General features: G+C 47.6%; 2 protein-coding genes and 2 pseudogenes across 2 annotated transcripts; 2 read left to right on the top strand and 2 right to left on the bottom strand.

Moving 5' to 3' along the window:
* Positions 1–1,950: 1,950 nt before the first annotated feature.
* On the bottom strand, positions 1,951–2,647 carry LOC107281584 (uncharacterized; annotated as a pseudogene).
* Positions 2,648–7,625: 4,978 nt separating this feature from the next.
* On the top strand, positions 7,626–8,964 carry LOC112939646 (uncharacterized; annotated as a pseudogene).
* A 1,508-nt stretch (positions 8,965–10,472) lies between these two features.
* On the top strand, positions 10,473–16,991 carry LOC4342819 (glucose-1-phosphate adenylyltransferase large subunit 4, chloroplastic/amyloplastic-like). The gene is made up of 16 exons (XM_015789740.3): positions 10,473–10,719; positions 10,845–10,988; positions 11,179–11,352; positions 11,468–11,560; positions 11,649–11,732; positions 11,829–11,884; positions 12,156–12,249; positions 12,544–12,656; positions 13,000–13,072; positions 13,233–13,313; positions 13,398–13,484; positions 13,562–13,666; positions 14,295–14,401; positions 14,475–14,535; positions 15,039–15,166; positions 16,150–16,991. The coding sequence occupies exons 1-15, from the start codon at positions 10,564–10,566 to the stop codon at positions 15,138–15,140; spliced, it is 1,530 nt and encodes a 509-aa protein (XP_015645226.1). The 5' UTR covers positions 10,473–10,563; the 3' UTR covers positions 15,141–15,166; positions 16,150–16,991.
* LOC9271497 (uncharacterized) lies at positions 16,576–17,180 on the bottom strand. Its single transcript, XM_015789741.3, has one exon. The coding sequence runs from the start codon at positions 17,178–17,180 to the stop codon at positions 16,815–16,817; it is 366 nt and encodes a 121-aa protein (XP_015645227.1). The 3' UTR covers positions 16,576–16,814.
* Between the last annotated feature and the right edge of the window lie 4,110 nt (positions 17,181–21,290).

The raw sequence follows: 21,290 nt of genomic DNA, 5'->3' as shown, positions 1-21,290 counted from the left end.
AAAACCCTCCAATCAAACACATGCTTAACGAGTAGAATGTCCATTATGCCTGCAGTCAGATAAAAGGAAGACAGAGTTTGTCAGAAATAATGTCATCAAGCATCTGCATTGCAATTTCCATGATAACATAATTTACAATCATATGTGCATGGAAGCTTTGACTTGGTTCTGCATGAACTTTTTCCACCAAATCTTGCCATTTTCCATATTCGGTCCCACCACCAGTGACAGTTAGACTAGTGACACCACTGAACAAAATCCAATGCCTTGCAATCTACTTATTCCAGTCTGACCTCTCTCTATAAAAGCCAGTAAACTTCCCTTCACCTCAAAATTTAACACTGAGCGAAAATTAAATCCAGATTCTTTTCTTACGAAGAAATGCGTCTACTTGTATATAAACTTATGCGTTTGTGATTAATTCTGTCTTGCACCATCAACACGATGCTGGATTTGGATGGACCAGGCAGTGTTGCGTGCTTGGTGAGGTTTTTTTTTTTTTTTTGCCAGGCCAGGTGAGGCACGTATTTCTTGCCCTTGGAGACGAGTACAGCTGCAGGTTTCGCAGAGGAGGAAGGTAAGGCCCGGGTATCTTCCAATGGCTACAAGGTTGCACACAAAAACAATATTCGTTAGTTTTACTCCTGGAAGTTATGATTTTTGCTCCTGAAGAGAGCAACTATGCCATCTCCGTGAGACCCTTTAGCTCTGCATGCTGCACACACCAGATTGTGAAAAAAATATATTTTTTTGTTTAAAACGAGGGAAATAAAAATTAGTAATTATAAAGGCTTGTTTTTTTATATAGTTAACATTTTCTTCAAATCTTTTATTGAAAGTTCAAATATCAAGACACTGTTGCTGTATGCTTTTTATCCCAAACAAAATGGGATGTGGATTTTCATCCCTCGATGGGATATCCCCTCGTTGTTTGATTGTCATTTAAATAATTATTAAAAAATTGACAATATAGATTAATATGAAATATATCACTTCACAAACATACAAGACCAAATTCAATTTCTACAAGTTACATCAAAAAGAACAAATTAAACTTCGCAGCTATATTTGTTATTTTTGTTATAACATGTAGTAGTCGAATTTAAACTTGCATGTTTGTAGAGTGACATATTTCATATTAATCTATGTTGCCAAATTTTTTCAAACTTTTTGATGATTATTTAGGTGGCATGCACAGAACGAGAGATGGAATCACTTTCCCAACAAAATGAGATTATCAAAGAGCTAGGGGGTCTCTTAATCTGAATCCTCTAAAGCCAGAACACGAGGGAGATCGTTTTTCTCTCCCTTGGACGGAACATCGTCAGGTATCTTTTCATTCTCCATAAAAATAACAATCAATTTAAAAACCATTAGAAATAGTTTAATTCTTCTTGAAAAAAAAAGAGATACTAGCTGAATTCGTTAAACAAAAATACACCCCTAATTGCGTTAGGATTTATAATCAGTTCCAGTGACCGAATTGTGTTAGGTTATAAGGAGGGCGCACGAGATCCCTTTTTCATGAAAGGCAAACTGTTTGATCGTATTGAGTCTAGGGATCCGGTATATATAGTAGTATATGGGGAGGAGATAAGGAAGAATTACAGATATGAAAGAAGTCCAAGCAGCGCAGACACTTGGACTGGAGAATAAACCGGCAAGAGTGCTCAATACGGATGATAGCCCTTTGTGCCGTAGTCGACGTAGCCAAAGCGTAGGGTGTGAGGGAGCCGTGGTCGAGGTAGCCATGCGTAGAGTAGCCGTGGTCGATGTAGCCAAAGTCAGGAAGCTGATGTCGAAGTAGCCGAGCCACAGAGCGCGCATGGGGCGCCGTAGAGTGAGGTGCACGAGGACGCGCTGAAGACGATGACGGTGACGCAATCGAGGCAGTCATTGAGATAGATGACGCCGAAGAGCCGATGTAGTCAAACCGTGAAGGACGAGACGTCACACAAGGTTTGTCAGACCCCGGGACAACTCGGGACGAATGCGTGCGCCGGTGTTGCCAATACCGCACGGGCAAGGCAGGGACCACCATGAACCATACGCCAATGTCGGAGGAGACTAACAGAGAAGGCCTCCAAGACGGTCGCGGCGCGAGAACAGCATAGAGGGAGAATTGCTGGAGCAGCACGCAGTTGCCGGAGAAGAGCGAAGTGTAGTCGAGGAAGATACGGCGACGCTGGCGATGAGTCATGCTAGACGAAGAAGATGGCGAAGTAGCGGAACCAATGGCTTGGACGGCGATGTCAGTAGGCATTTGGAGGTAGCTGGACCACCGGCCTAGAGCGGCGACAGTGGCAACTTGGAGATACGGCGGCGATGCTCGAAGTAGAGGAAGAAGACCCTGAATGGCTGACGATAACCAGTGCGGACGGCGAGGTTGTTGATGCGCGAATGGCGATGAAGACGACGCTAGCTGCGAAGCTGCGGTCCGAGAGGACAACACAGCTACAACTCCATGTCGATGCAATGGCGAGAAGTCCGCCGGTGATGTAGCCATGCTGAGGAGGGCGCCTCTCAGCACTACAACAACTAGTGGTGGTGTGGACCGCAGGCAGTGGCACCGCGGCCGAGGGGGCAACGCAGCCGCAACCCGAAGCTCGATAGCGTAGTAGACGTACTCGAAAATGACCGGCAACATGGTGTCGTCATAGCCGAGCGCTTGAACGGGTGATCAAGTCAATGATGCGCGGGGCAGGACGACGAAGTGGAAGCCGAGTCTATGCTTATATCGGAGATGTGCAGATATCGACGAGACGGTGGACGACGCAAATCCGATCTCTAATAAGGAAAAAAACACACAAATACAAGCACCAGCTGCAGCAGCACGGTAGCACCATGTCCCGAAGACCAGAACCCTCCATCTCCATGCATGCCGGTCAACGAGCCCTCTACAGTCTACACCCATCTTCTCTCTCTCTCTTCTCTCTTCTCTCTCTTCTGTTTGCTAACCACGTGCAAGATGACAGGAAAGAGAAACAGATAGGCAGACTGCAGAGAGAGCGAGTGAGGCAGGAGCCGAGTAGCCAACGGGTAGAGGCCAGCCTAGGGCCCTAGGCCAGATGGCGTGTGGCCCGACGGGATCTCTGGTTTAGCCGCGCACTCCCTCCGGCGGCAGTGAAGACAAGTCCAAGTCTCTCGAAGCGGCGGATGGAGAGGACGCCGGCGATGGGTGCTGGCGGCGGTGGCGGCCGTGAGCCCTGTCACACTCTAAAATTTAGCCCAAATTTCCAGACTATTTTGTGTTTTCCTGTCCAAGAATTAGCCAGGGTACACAAAACGGTAAGTAATATACAGTTCTAAACATAAATACTTACAGAAGAGGCACTTAATCCTTACACCGAAATGAAAGCAGCAGCAGTGGAAAAAGACGATCCTAGTGGGGCTTCAGCTCCACTCCACAGGCAAAACTCAACTGGGGTCTGAGCCTTGGTCATCTAACTCTGTCTTCAACTCAGAAGCACTACACTTCTGAAAAGGGGGAATAATAGCAAGGCTGAGTACAACCACCGTACTCAGCAAACCACACCAATGATGCAGACGTGCAAGTGGATTTAAGAACGGCTTGTGGCTATTTGCATAAAGGCGGTTGTAAAACATTTTATTGAGTAAAACAGTAAAACAGTTGGTTAATTAAGGTAACATTAAATCTCCACTGATCAATGCTACATCACGTTGAACAGGCCCAACCAACCCATATGAACTACAGTGCATTGAGTCGATTTATTAAGTGTGAGACTAATCACGGTGATTCTGGTCGATCGCCCATAACCGCGGGCACGGCTATTCGAATAGTTTCTCTGGCCAGAGGTGCACAACTGTACCTACAAGACACAATCCATCAGCATGTCACCGTGCCCGGCCGGAGGCGTCACCATGTCAAGTGATTGTGACAAGACCCTTCATATTACCCTCTCTGACCAAGCACACCATACCTTAGGTTTCACCCCGCCCCCAGCAGGCAGCGAGCAGTCCCCTCTCGTGCCTAGGTGAATCTGGAAGCGACAAAGGCCGTCGCAGGGCCCATCCCGCTCCATCACGCCCACCATTGCTTAGATGCGTCAGCCAGAGAAGAGCTATACTTCAAGTCAGGCAGTTACCCATTCCCGCTTGTGGCAAGCATTGTATGTCTTCCAGTGCATCCCGTGAACCGGTCCTTAATTGCTATGGGTGCGACCAGCAAAACCATGCACCCACAGCCCACCATTCAGTCGCATTTTAGTTGGATAATTACGGCCAATAAAACATGGCCGGGTGTCTCGAGCACGCAGCTCGTTCTGATACCAAAATGTCTAATACTGTAATTATCCCATCAACTGAGCTAGTGGTAATTAAGCATGGCTAAGCATATAGTTCTAGCTAGGTCATCAAAGTAACACAAGCTAGTCGATTTATCACCCAAGGTTGACGAAGGACAAGCAAGCAGATAGGTAAACCCTGATCCCATGTAATTAGCAAAACGATGCATATTTATTTGCAAACAGTAAAACATTTATAAATTGGGATCAACATGCTCAAGAGGAATGTGTTACTTTCCTTGCTTCTTCACAACAATCTTCTGAACTCTTTTCCTCGCGATCGCGATCTTCCGAAACGACGGATTCTACACGCTGGCATGCAAAACAAGAAAAAAAACCTAATAAAAACCAAGAAAACAGTACATAAAAAGTAAACAAACATGTAGAGCTCAATTTTAGATGAATTTTGCAAGTTGAATGGCCCAATTTGGAGTTCGTATGAATTAGATATGAATTTTAGAAGTTTTGAGCCATTTATATGAATTTATAGAATTATTACCGATTTATTGCGCAATTAAAATGGTTTATGATGTCACCGAGGGGAATAGGTGGCGCCGACAAGCGGGCCCCACCTGTCAGTGGCTCAAAGGAGGTCGGCGCACGGTGGACTCGGTCCACGCGCGCGTTGCCCACGGGCGCACCATGTGGCAGCCTCGTGGTGGCCATGGCGGACGGGCTAGCGGAGGTGGCGCCACGAGAGCACCCACGCGGGGCGGCACAGGGAGGCCACGTGGACGGCCCAGATCGGCTAGGACGGTCGATCGAACGGCCACGGGCAGGCGCGGCGCGGCAAAGGGGCCGGGCAGCCACGGGCGAGCAGGGCGGCGGCAGCCGGCCGGAAAGCGGTGGCGCTCGGCCCGATGGTCGCCGGCAGTGGGCGGCAGCGGCGCTGGATGTGGCGGCACACACGGGTGGCAGCGGGGAAGGGAGAGGGGGCTCACCAAGAGGACGGGGACGGCGAGGCGAAGTCGGGAAGGCGGCCGACGACGAGGATTGGCGGTGGCGCTTCTCGGGTTGGGGTCGGGGACGGCGCTCCGGCGACTCCCGACCGCGGCGGAGGTGCGGCCGAGGTCAGCAGGACCTGGGAAGCAAAGAGGAGGGGTTAGAGGAGGGAGAGGCATCGCGGCACGGCGAGGAACACCAGCCGAGCACAACATTTGTGGCGAGACTCACCGGGGAGACGATTACGGTGGCTCCCGGCGGCGAGGAGGTGGTGGCCGAGGGTGCTCTCGTCCTTGCGTGGCCGAGGGAGGCGACGGCGTACCGCGAGGAGGTCGGGAACGGCGGGAATCAGCGATCGGAGGCAGCAAATGAGGTGGCGACCTCGGATCGATGGCGAAAGTGGTGCTCCGGCGGTGGACTGGGCAAACAAAGTGGCGGCCGGCCTTGCTCTTGCGACGGCGAAGTCAATGGCGCAAGCGGCAAGTCACGGTGGAGGTTGAAGCGGCGGTGGCGGGCTACTGAGGCAGCGAACGGCGGTGGTGGCTCGGGTACGCGGTGCAGAGGTGGTTCCGACAGGGATACAGGGAGGCAGAGCAGATGCCGAGGTGTGGCTCGGCGTGGCGGAGCCGATGGTGGCAGTGGCACGGCGCGGCGATGGCCAAGGCGGCGGGAGGCGGCGGCTGGAGCACGCCGGTGAGCGGCGGCGTGTGGGGAGAGCGAGGGAGTGCACGGCAAGCTCAGGAAGGAGGGGGAAACTCGAGAGGAGGGCACGGGGATGGTTTTTATGGGCGCGGTGGATGGAGATCGAGGCCGGGAGGGGCGGAATCGCTGGTCGGAGTGGGGGAGCGGCGTGGGATCATGGGGGAGTTGGCGGCCAGTTTTTGCGAGCGTGAAAGGGGGATAAGAGCGGAGACGTGGGCGGCTAGGTCCCACGGACGAGCGCGTGCGCGAGGAGTGGAGGAGGTGGGTGGAAACAGCGGCGTCGTGGGGTGGAACCGGCGCCCATGGCAGTTGCCGGCGGGGCGGTTCATCGGGTCCCACCTGTCAGAGAGAGGGAGTGAGAAGGCTGGGGGTATGTGGACTTTGGAGGGAAAGGGAGCGAACGGGTCAAGCGGCCCAAGGAGGAGAGGGGAGGGAGGCGGCTGGGCCGGAGGGGAAAGAAGGAGGGAGGGGAGGATTTTCGCCCGAGCCCGAAAGGGAGGAAGGGGATTTTAATTTTGTTTTCTTTTTATTTAATTGATTAAATGATCTTTGTACTATTAAAATTATTTCTTGAGCTCCGAAAATTCGCGGAAAAATCCGGAGTGTATTTTAGGACACAAAGAATATTACTAAATATTCCTGGCTAATGATTTTTAATGGAAATTTTAATTTTCTCTAATTTCCTCCCAATAATTCACTTGATTAAATTGATTTAACTTTTATTTAATTTCTAGAAAATATATTATTTAATGAATTTTAACCCCGAACGAAAATCGAGGCGTTACAAGCCCCCCATGTCGGGACACCGGCGTCTGCGGTGGGAACCCGGTGGATGGTAGCCCGTGGACCTCGGCGCCGTGAGGAGCGGCGGGCTCCGGCGCCTGACGCGGATGACCGCAGGGCAGCGTCGGTGACCCGACGATGACCCGCGCCACGCACGAAGGTTGTGGAAGAGCACGAGCCACTGCTGGCAGCGACCCGAGATGGGGATGAGGAGGCGTGCTGGCGGCGGAGGGTGGAGTTGCCGGGGCGCGAAGGAGATCCAGCGCCCGCCGGCGGCAGCCAAGGTAGAGGAGCTCGGGGCCGGCCGGTGGAGCGGCACGCGCCGGCGAGGGGCCCATCCCCCCGGCGGCGAGGTCGATGCAACGGTGCTAGGCCATGGAGGTAGATGCGATCTGCTAGGCCATGGAGGTCGACGCGATGGTGCTAGGCCATGAAGTGAAGATGACGAAAACGCCTGAGGAGATCGATCTCCTCTAGGACGACGACGACAGCGATGTACACTCGACGAAGGAGGCCGCGGCCGAGGAGATCAAAATCGATCCCGTCGATGAAGCATAACAACTTGAAGGAAAAGAAAAGAAAAGGGTGGCCGCCCCCGGGAGCGATCTCGCTCCCGGGAGCGATCTCGCTCCCGGGGGCGACGGCAGCGGAGGCGGTCTAATACCATATTGGATAGTATAGGAGAGATATACTGTGTAATATGGATTGATTATAATGAGCTTCAGGGGCCGGTATATATAGGAATACATGAGGAAGAGATAAGGAAGGATTACAGATATGGAAGGAGTCCACACAAATCAATCCTATCCTAATATGACTCTAACTACCATATACTCTAACTATCCTAATATGACTCTAACTACCATATACTCTAACACAAACCTTAGCATGGCAATGGCACCGCCATCGCGAGCTAACGGCGGCGACTACCCCGTCGTCGCAGTGTCCAACGACGGCGTCCTGATGGTCGATCTGCTCCACTAGGTCCTGCTATGCCTCCCAGCGAGGCCGCTCTGCCGCCTCCATGCCGTGTGCCGGCCGTGGCGCGCCCTGCTGTCTCGCGACCCGGTCTTCGCCGCCGCCCACGCAGCGAGGCACCCGGCCCCGCACCTCGCCGTCGCCGTCCGCGGCCGGCTCAACTCCTATGGGAGGGAGCTGGTGGACGTCTACGTCGTGGACGCGTCCTCCGGCGACATCGTGAAGAGGGCCTGCGCCGGGAGGTGCGACCGGCCGGCCGAGGTGTCCACGCACGGCGGCGTGGCTCTCCTCGTCGACAACAACCAGCTGCTCCGCGTGCTCGACCCGGTGTCCGGCGCCGTCCCCGTCGTCCCCGACTACAAGATCAGCCACCCCACCAAGTACTAGGTCACGCTCGCGCGGATCGCATCGACGGGGGAGTACAAGGTGATGCACATCACCAAGGATGGGGAGCTGAAGCACGGCGAGCAGCAGGCCTGCTCGGTCCTCACCCTCGCCTGCGACAGCGTCAACGGCGGCCGCCTCGCGCTGTGGAGGGAGGTACGGCCGAGCCAGCCTTACACCGTCAGCACGTCACGCAGGTTCGCGGCCGTCGTCGGCGGGGTCGCCTACTTCGTGCTGCTCTATGAATACAGGCTATGGAGGAGAGACTGGATCGCGGCGTTTGACCTTGAGGCGGAGCAATGGCGACCGGACCTCGTCGGTGGCCCGCCGGAGACCACGATGACCCCTGGGACGTCACCGTCACCCTTGCCGAGCTGAGGGGCACCTTGGTGGTGGCCCACGACGACCACCGAGCTGGCGTCCTGGACCTATGGTTCCTCCTCGCCGGCGACGGCGACGGCGGCAAGGTTGGGCCGCAGCATTGGACGAAGCTGTACACGGTGACCATGCCATACCACGCCCTCGGGCTGCCGTTGCCGTGGGACGCGGAAAGCGCGGAGCCGGCGGTGGTGCTCGTCGACGACGGGAGGGTCGTCTTCTGGGTGTGGGCCAACGGCAGTTCAGAGCACGGCCGCGGCGTGATTCGGGTGTACGATCCGGCCACCGGCGGTCAAACAGACGTGGCGGCGATGGTGGGTGCCGTCCATGTCGGCGTGTACACGGGAAGCCTGCTGCTGCCTCTACTGAAGTGGGAGTTGAGGGATGGGGTTTTCATCTCTCGAGCAGATTATCCCTGGTTTCTTCACGGCATGGCCAACGCAAGGGTTACCCTCAATTGCAATCTAGGATGGGGCAACACCCAAAAAGCTAATTTATTTCGGGTGGCAGTCTCGTATTTTTTATTTCAGCCCCTGGTTTGTTTTTTTGTTTTATTCCTCACAATTTTTCAATTTATATAGAAATCCAAATTTTATATTAAACACCCTAAAATCTAGAAATTAATATAAAATCTCTCCTCCCTCCCTCTTTTCCCCACCGACACCCCAATCCCCTTCTTACGTCATCCCACTTCACCAGCCGAACTCTTCACTCTCTCTAGCTCGAGCTCTCCTCCCCTCCTCAGCGGCGTCTCTCCCCTCTTCTCCCCTCCCAGCGGCGCCTCTCCGCTCCTTGGCGCCGGATCGAGGCACGGCGGCGGCAGATCGAGTGGTGGAGGCGGATCGAGGCGTGGCGGCGCCCCATCTTCTTCTCCCCCCGCCTACCTCCTCGTCTTCTTCACCCTTGGCGTGGAGGTAGTTGATTGCAATGTCCCTGGGCTACGGTACGGAGCGATGCCTCTCCCCAATGCGGTTCCTCACCCGTTCCTCGCCAAAAGTTGAGGAAATTATGCGACGCTCTGCAGAGGGTTGCAACGCTTTGCGAGGGCACGATCCCGGCCGAGCTGGTGCGAATATTCGCGTCGGGAATGGTGAGACCACGCTCTAGTGTGGAGCGTTGGCCATGGCCTTACATGTCACATAAATAATCATTAACAAATTATAAAATTAGTACGATACTCCCTCCGTCTCAAAATAAATGTAGTTTTGCACTGTTCATGTCCAACGTTTGACCATTTGCCTTATTTAAAATTTTTTATGATTAGTATTTTTTATTAGATGATAAAACATGAATTGGACTTTATATGTGACTTTTTTTTTAACTTTTTCATAATTTTTTTAAATAAGACGGACGGTCAAACGTTGGATACGGATTCCCACGGCTGCACTTATTTTGGGATGGAGGTGATAAATTAGTATGAAACATATCACTTCACGAATATACAAGTTCAAATTTAACAAGTTATAATAAAAATACCAAATCCTCGCCACCTCTACTACCGTTCCCCCACATAAGTATTTTTTGTTTGACAATATGAAAAAAAATAGTAATGGTGATAGGTAGGCAAAGGGTATTAAAGAAATAAAATTTATCGTTTTATATGTTAAGGGTAGATATGATATTGAAGTTGATTTTTTTATAGGACGAAATTCAAATTTAGAAATTGAGTTTTTGGGTGGAGGGAGTATACAGGAAGTACATAAAAAAATCAGTTAACAATATATTAAAAGTTATAAATTATATATTCTTTTCTTTCTAAAATAAATCTAGTACACAAATCCTGTATACTTAAATTTGGAATGGAGCGAGTACCGTATGTGCAAGAACCTTGTGAACCTCGTAGTTCGGGGACATGTGGCCTGCATGTCAGGATGCAAAACGGACGGTGGATGCGAGGGGCGGCCGGGTCAAAGCACCTCCCCACCGCCCACCCCGCTGCCCTCGTAACTCGCGCCTCCCCACTCTTCTCGGCCCATCGTCCCGATCTGCGCCCTTCCCCTTGCAAAACCCCCCCTTCCTCGATCAAACCACTCTCCCCTCCCCTCTCCTACTCCGCCACCTTCGCCCTTCTAGAACCTTCCCGCGTCCGCCAATGGCGACCTGCTCGTGGGCCGCCACCACGGCGGCGGCGGCGCCCCCCCGCCCGCCCGCCAGGTGCCGCTCGCGCGTCGCCGCGCTCCGCCGCACGGCCGCCGCCTCCGCCGCCGCCGCCAGCTGCGTCCTCGCCGAAGCGCCCAAGGGGCTCAAGGTAGGTGGCTGGCTAGCTCCGTGTTCGCGCGTGCGCGCGTGCGTGCGTGTTGGGATTGCGTGAGCTGATCTCCTGTGCGTTGGGTGCGGATTCATTGGTTTGGTTTTGTGTTTTGGTGTGCCAAGGTGGAGCAGGCGGATGCGGTCGAGCCAGCGGCGGCGGCGGCGGCGCGGAGGGACGTGGGGCCGGACACGGTGGCGTCCATCATCCTCGGCGGCGGCGCCGGCACGCGCCTCTTCCCTCTCACGCGGACCAGGGCCAAGCCCGCGGTAATCAAATCACATTATCCTTTCTTTACAGTGTTTACACGCACATTTCGTCATGCATTTGATAAGCATTTCATTGGTTGTGTGCAATAGTGGGGATTTCGGTTGCTATTGACACCATTGACTATTGGTTGATTGAATCGTGAGATGCTTACATCATTAGTGATTGAGCTGTATGTTCTTGGTACGTCAGGTGCCTGTTGGGGGATGTTACAGGCTGATCGATATCCCGATGAGCAACTGCATAAACAGCAAGATCAACAAGATCTACGTTCTCACCCAGTTCAACTCCCAGTCTCTCAACCGTCACATCGCGCGCACTTATAACATTGGCGAGGGGGTTGGATTTGGTGATGGCTTTGTGGAGGTAAGATTAGTGTTTGTTATGAGGTGAAATCGAGTGGAAACATGCAGCTGTGGCAATGGGTCGGTGATCTCTAATTGATAATGTTCTACGGTGGTTTGTTTTGATTGTTGGGTAGGTGCTGGCAGCTACCCAGACAACAGGGGAATCAGGAAAGCGATGGTTCCAGGGAACAGCCGATGCTGTCAGGCAGTTCCTGTGGCTATTTGAGGTTTGTCTAGTGTCATCTCATGATATTGTACTCTTATCACGGGATGTTATCGCTTTCCCAGTTTTAACTTGCCTGATTTTTTTACAAGGATGCAAGGCTCAAACGCATAGAGAACATACTAATTCTATCTGGTGATCATCTGTATAGGATGGATTATATGGACTTTGTCCAGGTGAACTTCATGTTGATATTCTAGAGCAAAGATTATTTTTGCACTTTATTTGAGTATTGTAAAAAAAAAAAATCTAAATGATGAGTTGTTTTGCAGAAGCATGTTGACAAAGGTGCTGATATTTCAGTCGCTTGTGTTCCTGTGGATGAGAGGTTATTCATAATTGCCCTATCTGAATCGTTTTCTTTTTTTTAATCTGTCTTTATTCTAGCTAGTTAGCAGGACTGTACATGCTGTAATTCTTCACAGTTTTAGAAGTTTACTTTTTGTCACGCTAATCATCAATATTACTTGTGAATATCATAATATTGTATTGCAAATTAACAAGTAGACAATACACGTGGATTTCCATATTTAATTGATGGGTCAGATGATGACATACACCTCTCATATTTTTTTAAAATTTGTGTCATCTACTTGCAGTCGAGCTTCTGATTTTGGATTGATGAAGACTGACAAGAATGGACGCATTACTGATTTTCTCGAAAAGCCCAAGGATGAAAGCTTGAAATCAATGGTATATGCCTCTTCACTGAATCAAAGACAAATGAATACTAAAAATTATTTGTTTACACATGTTTAAACTGAATTGTTACCTGAAAAAGGTGTAAAATGAATGCATTCCATCACCTTTAATTGCATATGTTAAATCATCCACGGTTTTATTCACAAGGCTTTTGTTTTGCTTTTGTGAATGTTATCTAGATTATTGGAGATTTGTTCTTTATTTCTTTATCATTAGCTCAATTTCCTTGATTTATTGGCTCTAACGAATAAGTTTTTAAATAATCTAAGATATTTATTAATGCAGCAACTAGATATGGGAACTTTTGGTTTGCGCCCAGAAGTTGCAGATACATGCAAATACATGGCTTCAATGGGAATATATGTATTCAGGACTGATATCTTGTTAAGACTTCTAAGGTAAATGCTAATGATTAAGACTAAGGTAAATTCTAATGATAATATCTCATGAGCAATGCTTTCCTTAATCTTGGAAACTAGGTTTGCATGATAAATAAATGTTCCAGTTGCATTGTAGTTTTATCTTCTATATCAAGCATTTGGTTTCTGTAACTTTATTTTCTGATGCATGGCAAAGTCAAATGTGCAAAAATAACAAATGGTTTGTTATATATGATAAGACATACTGTTGGTTTTATTTGCTGAGATAGCATTCCTGGGATTGTCTGCACTCCTTGGTTCTTATTTTTCTTGCCAGTTTGAGGTATGCTGATACTCTTTCTCTTTGTTCTGTATCTTTTAGAGGACATTATCCTACAGCGAATGATTTTGGGTCAGAAGTTATCCCAATGGCTGCAAAAGACTACAATGTGCAGGTATTTACAACTTCATAATCCTTCAAACTGTATGTACGCAAGAAATTCCATTGTCATAAATCAACCGTTAGAAATTCTTCAAATCCCAAAATGAGCATGTGATCTTACTTTTCACAAAACCCTGAATATGAATGCAATATTCCTTGTTCTGTGGTGACAGGCCTATCTATTTGATGGTTACTGGGAAGATATTGGGACAATAAAGTCATTCTTTGAGGCAAATCTTGCTCTCACAGATCAGGTTTACTTTTTTAGTTAACATCATCTCCATCTATATCTTTATGTGCGTGGACAATTTATCTAAATTCAGTTATCTTCTTTGTAGTCGCCAAACTTCTATTTTTATGATCCTGTGAAGCCCATATTCACATCTCCTAGATTTTTACCTCCAACGAAAGTAGAAAACTGCAAGGTCAGATTCTCTTAGAGATGGTTTCTTTGGTTATACCTTCAGTAGCAGCTTTTTTTGATCTAACCATTTACGTGCAGGTTCTGAACTCTATAGTTTCCCATGGGTGCTTTCTAACAGAATGTAGTGTTGATCGCTCTGTTATTGGTGTCCGTTCAAGATTAGAACCGGGGGTGCAGCTGAAGGTGAATTGTTGAATACTCATAATTCAATGTACTTGACAGTTATTTGGAACTCATAAGTTTGCCATTCAAATAATTGAGGCAGAGATGGATGAAAGCATACCAATACAGAATCTTAGGAACTAAGCCTGCACGAACAATCTTCGGAAATTGTATTTAAAGAGAAAATACTGTTTCCCAAATCCCAATGCTAGATAAACCAGAGATAAATTAGTCTTTTTTCTAATATTTTGGCCATTTGGATACAATCCATTTATTTTAGCTTCTATTATCATTAACATTATTAGAACCACAGGAAACAGGTTGCAAGTTCCATTTATTTTCCCTTGATCACAGTGTTCTCTTTTTTTCTTCAATACCTGCATTTACTGCAGTCTCGCCATGTCCTATTGATGCCATGCGAGTTTTTTCCCCTAGTTTTGTTGGCATTTATGCCCTTAACCATGAAAGATTTGCACATAGTTTTTAAACCACAGAAAGTACATTTAGTCATACCAACTTATGCTGAAGCAATCACTAAGTACCCTACATGTTGGTAATGGTCTAATGGATTTTTTTTTTCATTTTTATTGAACAATGGATGTTTAATTATTTCAATATCGTTAACAAAAAGAAAATCAACTGGGTATAGGACACCATGATGATGGGGGCAGATTACTATCAGACTGAAGCTGAGAGATTTTCTGAATTGTCTGATGGAAAAGTACCAGTTGGCGTTGGAGAAAACACCATAATAAGGTCAGTATGAGCAATGATGCATATATGTATTTGGTAACTTGCCTGTTATGTAATGCTAAGTTTTGACATACAGGAACTGTATCATCGACAAGAATGCTCGAATTGGAAAGAATGTAATGATTATGAACTCACAGGTATGACCCCCATGCATAAGACTATTTCTTAGTATCATTGTCTAGGAGAGCCTTCTGGATTCTTCTTTGCAATGATCTTTATAACATTTGCAAGCTCATTTCCACAACCGTTTAGTGAAGATAAGATGACTCCATTAAATTCATTCACTTCATTGAGCATGTTGGTTTTATGGAATTCGAAATTTGTAACAAGTATGTATCGCAGGAGCAAGGAAAAAATGCACTTTTTGGAAAGGTAGCAAAGTATGTATTAGTGTTAATGTCTACTTAGAGAAAAAAAAAGCCTCATATCTCCTTAGATAAGAATGGTGGGAGGAAAATTCATTCAATCTACTAAAGCGCTCTTTCAACCTATTTGGCCTTCATTGCACATAGTTCATCGTAGCAGCTTTTGCAACTTGCTTGTCTATGCTATTAAATATATATGCAGTTTTTCTTTAGTCATTAAGTTTACAGTTCAAATGCTGAGACCTAAGAGTTTTCCCTTGCTTGTGTGAATGCAGAATGTGCAAGAAGCAGAGAGACCATTAGAGGGTTTCTACATTCGTTCTGGGATAACGGTAGTGCTTAAAAATGCGGTGATTCCAGATGGTACAGTTATCTAGAGAATCACCAAAGGAAATATTTGCAGGTGAGTTTCTCCAAATGCTTTATTCAATTAGGATTATAAAAATATCAGTTCGATTGGACAAAAGCGCACCATTCTGAAGTTTGGTAGACAAGAAATGCTCCTCGTAAATGTTGGTATCAATAAACAAGAATATATACGCACACAATAAACAAAAAAAAATTCCAAAGCTGTTTATTGTTTACAACACCTGAATTGCCTATGTGGTACGGTATTTTCTTCTGCAAACTAACAAGATGCATAATCATTTTGATATTGATAGCTGGAAGGATATTATAGATGTCCAACTACTCCATATACATGTTACATGGCTTATAATAGAAAAGTTCTGCCACTAAGCTTAGCATAGATATTGTGGATGTTCATTCTAGAAAGTTTCTTTATCTTGTTTATGACTCCTTTGTGAGGACAGTAACATATTCTTTTGATAGGAGTTTAACGACAGCTACCATATTCTCAATAACCTCCCACACACTGCATAGTAGATTTATTGTCCCAAAAACAATTTCACGGTATTTGGTGTGACATGGAATTTAGATACTATGACTTGGATGACTGTTCAAAATTTCAAATAACTCAGAACTTAGGTCTGATATGTCGGTCATATCTGGATCTGTAGTACCGTGAGATATGGCATGAGCACGAGTTTATTTGTAGCTCTCAGATCTAGAATGTCCAAACATCAACTTTCATAAAATTAGTTGATCCGAGGTGTGTTTATGGTTTTTTTTCTTTTTGTGAGAGGAGGTGTGTTTATGGTTATTACATGGATTTCCAACTTCAATCATGACTGAGTTTTTGTTAACTTCTCGGGGTTGGCCTTTTCTTTTTTTAGTCTGTGCATGAACAAAGAAAGACATTAAAATTAAGTTACCAAATAGTTTTTGTCATTGTAGTATGTACAGGACTTTGTCAGGATCCATTACCAACTTACTGGATGTGTAGCATCATCTATTGCTTTTAAATACAAATCTTGCTACTTGCAGATATCAATCCCTTCTGGTTTGTTGCATTTGAAGTACATCTTTGAAACTCATAAGGGGATCTGAGTTCGACCTTCAACGTCGATGCAGCAAATAAACTTAATACAGTGCAAAGGTTGCCAGCTTATGAATGAGGCTAGGAACTGAGGGATATATCACCTGCATCGGCATGGCAAGAACGTTTTGGTTCTTTCGTAAGCGTCAAAAGCAATATATCAAGAACTTCTGCCATGCACATGAATACAGGATATATATAATACTTAGAAATATTTCATGTCGGTAATTGTATATGCATGTAGAAGCGAGAGGGTATAATCTGTTGTGAGTTAAATGTGATTACATTGAGTAATAATAATTACTTGTAGAAGAAGTACATTTCTGTCACGTTGTAGGGTTTATCTTGTACCGCAAAAAATCACTGACTGTTGCTTATCCATGAATTAACTTCCTCTGATGTATATTTATATTTGTGAATTATCAAGAGATCGAAATAAATACTGTACTACTCTTTGATTGATGAAACATATCACATGAGAAGTAGAGAAGTAATCGCATCATGGATCAGAATCAACAAAGTGGTATGTATGTTTGCGAGCCCTTAAATCAGATTATCAGAATCAAGTCATGGAGCTTTCTTCTTCAGACAGTAGCAGATATGAGTTCGGCGTCTACTCTTTCTTGGAGAAGAGCCCGCCAAAGCTGAACCCGCCGTCGCCGTCGCCGTCGCCGGCCGCCTTCTTGGCCGGAGCGCCGCTGGCCTTGGTGGCCCTGGACGCGGCGGCGGGGGCCTTCTCCTCGACCTTGTTGAGGATGGGGTCGGTCTCCAGCAGCTGCTCCTCCTTGTACAGCGCGCCGAAGATGGCGTCGAAGAGGCCCTTCTCCTCCGTCGCCGCCGCCGCCGTGACGCTCTTCGTCGCCGACGGCCGCGCCACGCGTGCGGACGGCGGCGGCGGCGCCGCCGCCCGACGGTGGCTCAGGCGTCTCCCGGCGGCCACCGCCGGCGCCACCGTGGTGCCGAAACCAACCGACGCCATCGCTAGCTTTTGTGTGCCTACGTGATGTGTGTGCGCCTGTGAAGCGTGGGCGTGTGCACGGTCACTTCTTTTTTTTGTGGTGCGTTTTGAGCTCTCGTGGGTCTTGAGAGGGTCAGGAGGGTTGAGGCGGCCACAAACGGCTTATCCACATGACTGGGTACGTGAGCACGTCGGCACAGACACAGATACCTAATGATTAGAAATTGATTATTGCCACGTAGTCGTTGCCACTTTTCTGCATGCAAAACGATGGTTTCTAATGGCAAAAAGAGCATTAGAAAGGAACCTTAGTAGAGCAGGTACAATAACAAGCTATAAGCCAGTTATAATCATATTTTAAAGAGATAAAAGAAGAGAGAGAAGAGCAGTGAGCTATAGATTTGTAGCCAGCTACAGCACGGATTCCAAGACGTAATATGTGTATGACATGTGGGACCAACTATTACTAATATATTAAGCAACTATTGTATGAATTGACTATTACATTGGCTATAGAAGATTTGGAGCTAGTAGTGGGCTATACTATTAAACTTGCTCTTAGACCATCCTCAACCCTGCATGTTATCTAGTGTCCATAATATTAAATACATTGTCACATAAGAAAAAAAAATATATGATGTGGCAAAAGAATTAATGATGAGAGGGGTAAAAAGATGATGAAACCATTTCTCATGCAAGAAACCATATGTACAAAAGAACCAAAAATGACAACAGGGGATATGTGGATTAAAGGAGATTTGAGAGATGATTGGATGAAAATTTAATTTGAAGATACCATCCATTGGAGATATAGTTTCTATACATAGTGACTATATGACATGGTAAGTATGGAAATTAATAGATAGTTTTCGGGTTGGGATGGCCTTACCATTCCTCTATTGGCATCACCATGATCTGGTTCTTCCTTGAGATGGATCAGATTTTTTAGTATTGCGGGGGGTAAATAGGTAAATGATGGAATATGTATTGATGTCGAATTGAAATATTGTATGATATTTATAAGAACGATATAAATTGGTGGTACTGCCTATTGATTTTTTTTTGCAAACTGTTGGAAAATAAATTAGTGTGCTGATGCACATGTTTAAATTTGGGAGAGAAGTTGGAAGTGAGCAGGAGAGTGTCACGTCCCAAAACGACCCTAAAATATATTCTTTAAATTATACCTAGAATAATTAAAATCCTAGTGAAAACCTCCAAAAATTAAAATGTGCAAAGTTAAAAGTCAAATAAGGCTTGGAGGATTTTTTTTAAATTTCCTAAAAGCCTAAAAATGTGTAAATAAATTTTAGTGGAATTTTCAGAGCACAAATAATAATTATCAAGAAATAAACAAAGTTGAAAAGGTTTTATAAAAAGAAAACCCTAAAACCCTCCCCCTCTCTCTTGGGCCGAATTCGGCCCAATTCCCTCCCTCTCTCTCCTCTCCCCGTGGCCCACTCGGCCTCCCTCCCCCCGCGCCTAGCGCCGCCGCCGTCGCCAAATCTGCCGCGCTCCGCCGCTCCCGTTCAAAATTGAAGGGGGGAAATATTCCCCCCTGATTCCCTCTCCCTTTCCCCCCATTTTTCCCCTCTCTCTCTCTCTCGTTATTTCGGATGGAAGCCCCCCTAATCTCGCCGGCGCCATTAATGGCGGCTGGGTCTCCCGCTCCGGTTTCCTTCCCCTCCGGCCGCCCTCTCTCACTCCCAACCCTATATTACCCTCCCCGAGCTCCCCACCACCGTTTCCGCTACTCGCCGCCCCTTCTCCCCGCCGGAATCGAGCTCGCGTCGTCGCTCTCTCTCTCCGCCGTCGCCGCCGAGCTCCGGTCCGCCGCCGTCGTCGCCCCGGACCACCTCCCACCTCGGCGCTGCCTCCTTCGGTTTCGCCGCGACCTCGCCGACATCGTCCACCCCTCTATTTCGGTCGCCGACCGCCGGAATGCCGCCGACCCCGTCAACCCGAGCCGCGCCACCGCCTCCCTCCGCTCCGGCCGCCTCCTCCGTCGCCGCCGTCGCCTCGGGGTGAGCCGTGGAGTGCCGCCTCCTTTCCCCCTTCCCTCCCCTCTCTCGGCCACCGCTCCGCCGCGCCAGTGGTTGCCGGCGGCGACCATCGGGGCGCGGACGCCGCCTCCTGCCGGCCGCGACGACGTGGCCGCGTCCGGGCGCGCCATGTGGCCCGGCCATCAGCCGCCCGTGGACCGAGGGGCTGCCGCGTGGGGCCCACCACTCTCGTGGACCCGGTCCGCACGCACGCCTCCCCTCGACTGGCGCAATAATCGTTTTAAATTCAAAAGTAATTGAAGGAAATTGTAAATATTCACCTAAAGAGCATATAATCTTCAAATGGCCATAACTTGGTCGTTTGAACTCGAAATTGGACCGTTCAAGTCTCTAATTTTTCCTTAAGTCAAGAACCCATTTCTGTGCTATGTTTCTGCTTGTTATATGGAGTTTATTAGAATAAAAGCCTTTTTTCTTCTCATTGGTCGTGTAGACGCTGCAGCTTCGGAAGATCCGCTCTACGTGGATGTTGAAGCCGACGTTTTTGAAAGCGAGCAAGGCAAGTCACATCATCCTTGAGCATATTGAATTCCAGTTTATAAAACTATTTTGGTTTAAATTACTACATTATCGCTTTATTTAAATTCCCGTGTTATCACTGTTTTATTTAGCCATGACTATTTACCTTTGTTATGACCTTATTATTATTGCTATTGTTATTATTACCTTGTTCACCCTAGGATAAACAAAACCCCAACTAGTGGGTACTCTATTCATGGTTCCACTAGTATGAATTTAGCTAGCTGCTTCGCTGATTAATTAGGCAACATTAGGTGGTTTTATAACCTTAGACTTTGGGAATGCTCATATCATTTGGACATTATGGAATGGTTGGATTATGTGGAAATGGACACACCCCTTCTCCTCCTTTCAAAACCCCCAAAATGGTTTTAGGCTGGGCTCGAGGTGCATGGTTTTGCTAGTAGCACCTCGGCCACTATAAGGACTGGTCTTCGGGCCTCGGTTGCAAAGCACTACCGTACTTCCACATGTCTAGTGGGTAAGGCGTAGTTTGTGGCTCAGTCTGGTCATGGGAAAAAGTACACGGATAGAGATGGATGACGTCAGGGCTCGATGGACATCTCTAGGGCAAATGAAGGCTACATGAGCTGCGGCCCGGTAGTCGAGATGTCATGGCACAGGGCTGGTGTCCTGCTGCTAGGGGCTCAACCTTGGTTACCTGTCTCAGGATTCCGGCCGTAGCCAGGGTTGGGTCGGTACTCTTGTTTATTGCTAGGATGGGTTGGGAACTATGTCACGTCTTTCGTCCGTATGCCGTGGTGGTATGTGGCACGTGGTTACACGTGAGGAAGATGTGTCTTGTGGGTAAAGATGTACACCTCTGATCGGAGTATAATCTATTCGAATAGCCACGCCCTCGGTTATGGGCAAGCCTAGCAATGTACCCAAGTTAGTGGTTTATTTCTTAAAACCTGCTTAACAACAAAAATGTTGAATGGTTGGCCTGGGTTGGTTTGGAACGAGCTGAGACCTGGGTCTGGTTGCCAGTTCGGTCTGAATCATCATAGGCCTTGGGTTAAGGCAGGTTCGTGTGGGTTCACGGCCTTGAGTAATAACACAGTGTAGCTCTAGGATCGTCTTTATAAAATAGCTTTGGGCAACTAAATGACCTTTAAATGCTGTTTACTGCAAATCCTACCCCTATATTATAACCCTTGTACTCCTTTGCATTTAATCTGCATTTGTGGGTGTGTCTTGCTGAGTACGGTGGTTGTACTCAATCTTGCTCAATTTTTCCCCCAACCCAGAAGAGGAGTTCTTGGAGGATGAAGGCTTTGGTGTTTAGCTCGTGCCTGCCGTTAAGTGCCTGTGGTCGTCGCCCTAGTCTTCCGCTGTTTTCCGTTTATCTTCGTGTGTGCTGGGCCTTTGTCGCCCATGTAATAAATTAACTATTTATGCTTCCGCTTGTTAAACTCTGAATTGTATCAACTTTTGGTGTACCTTGCCTCCTGGGACAAAGAACAATACACACACGTATGGAATGCCCGTTGGGTTAATTCCGGTCGTGACAGAGAGGAAGGTAAAGGAAAGTAAGAGTGCGGTAACA

This window comes from Oryza sativa, chromosome 7 (genome assembly GCF_034140825.1).
Source record: "Oryza sativa Japonica Group chromosome 7, ASM3414082v1".
Taxonomy (NCBI): Eukaryota; Viridiplantae; Streptophyta; class Magnoliopsida; order Poales; family Poaceae; genus Oryza; species Oryza sativa.
The sequence above is the reverse complement of the archived record's forward strand: the minus strand, read 5'-3'. Positions and strand labels throughout refer to the sequence as shown.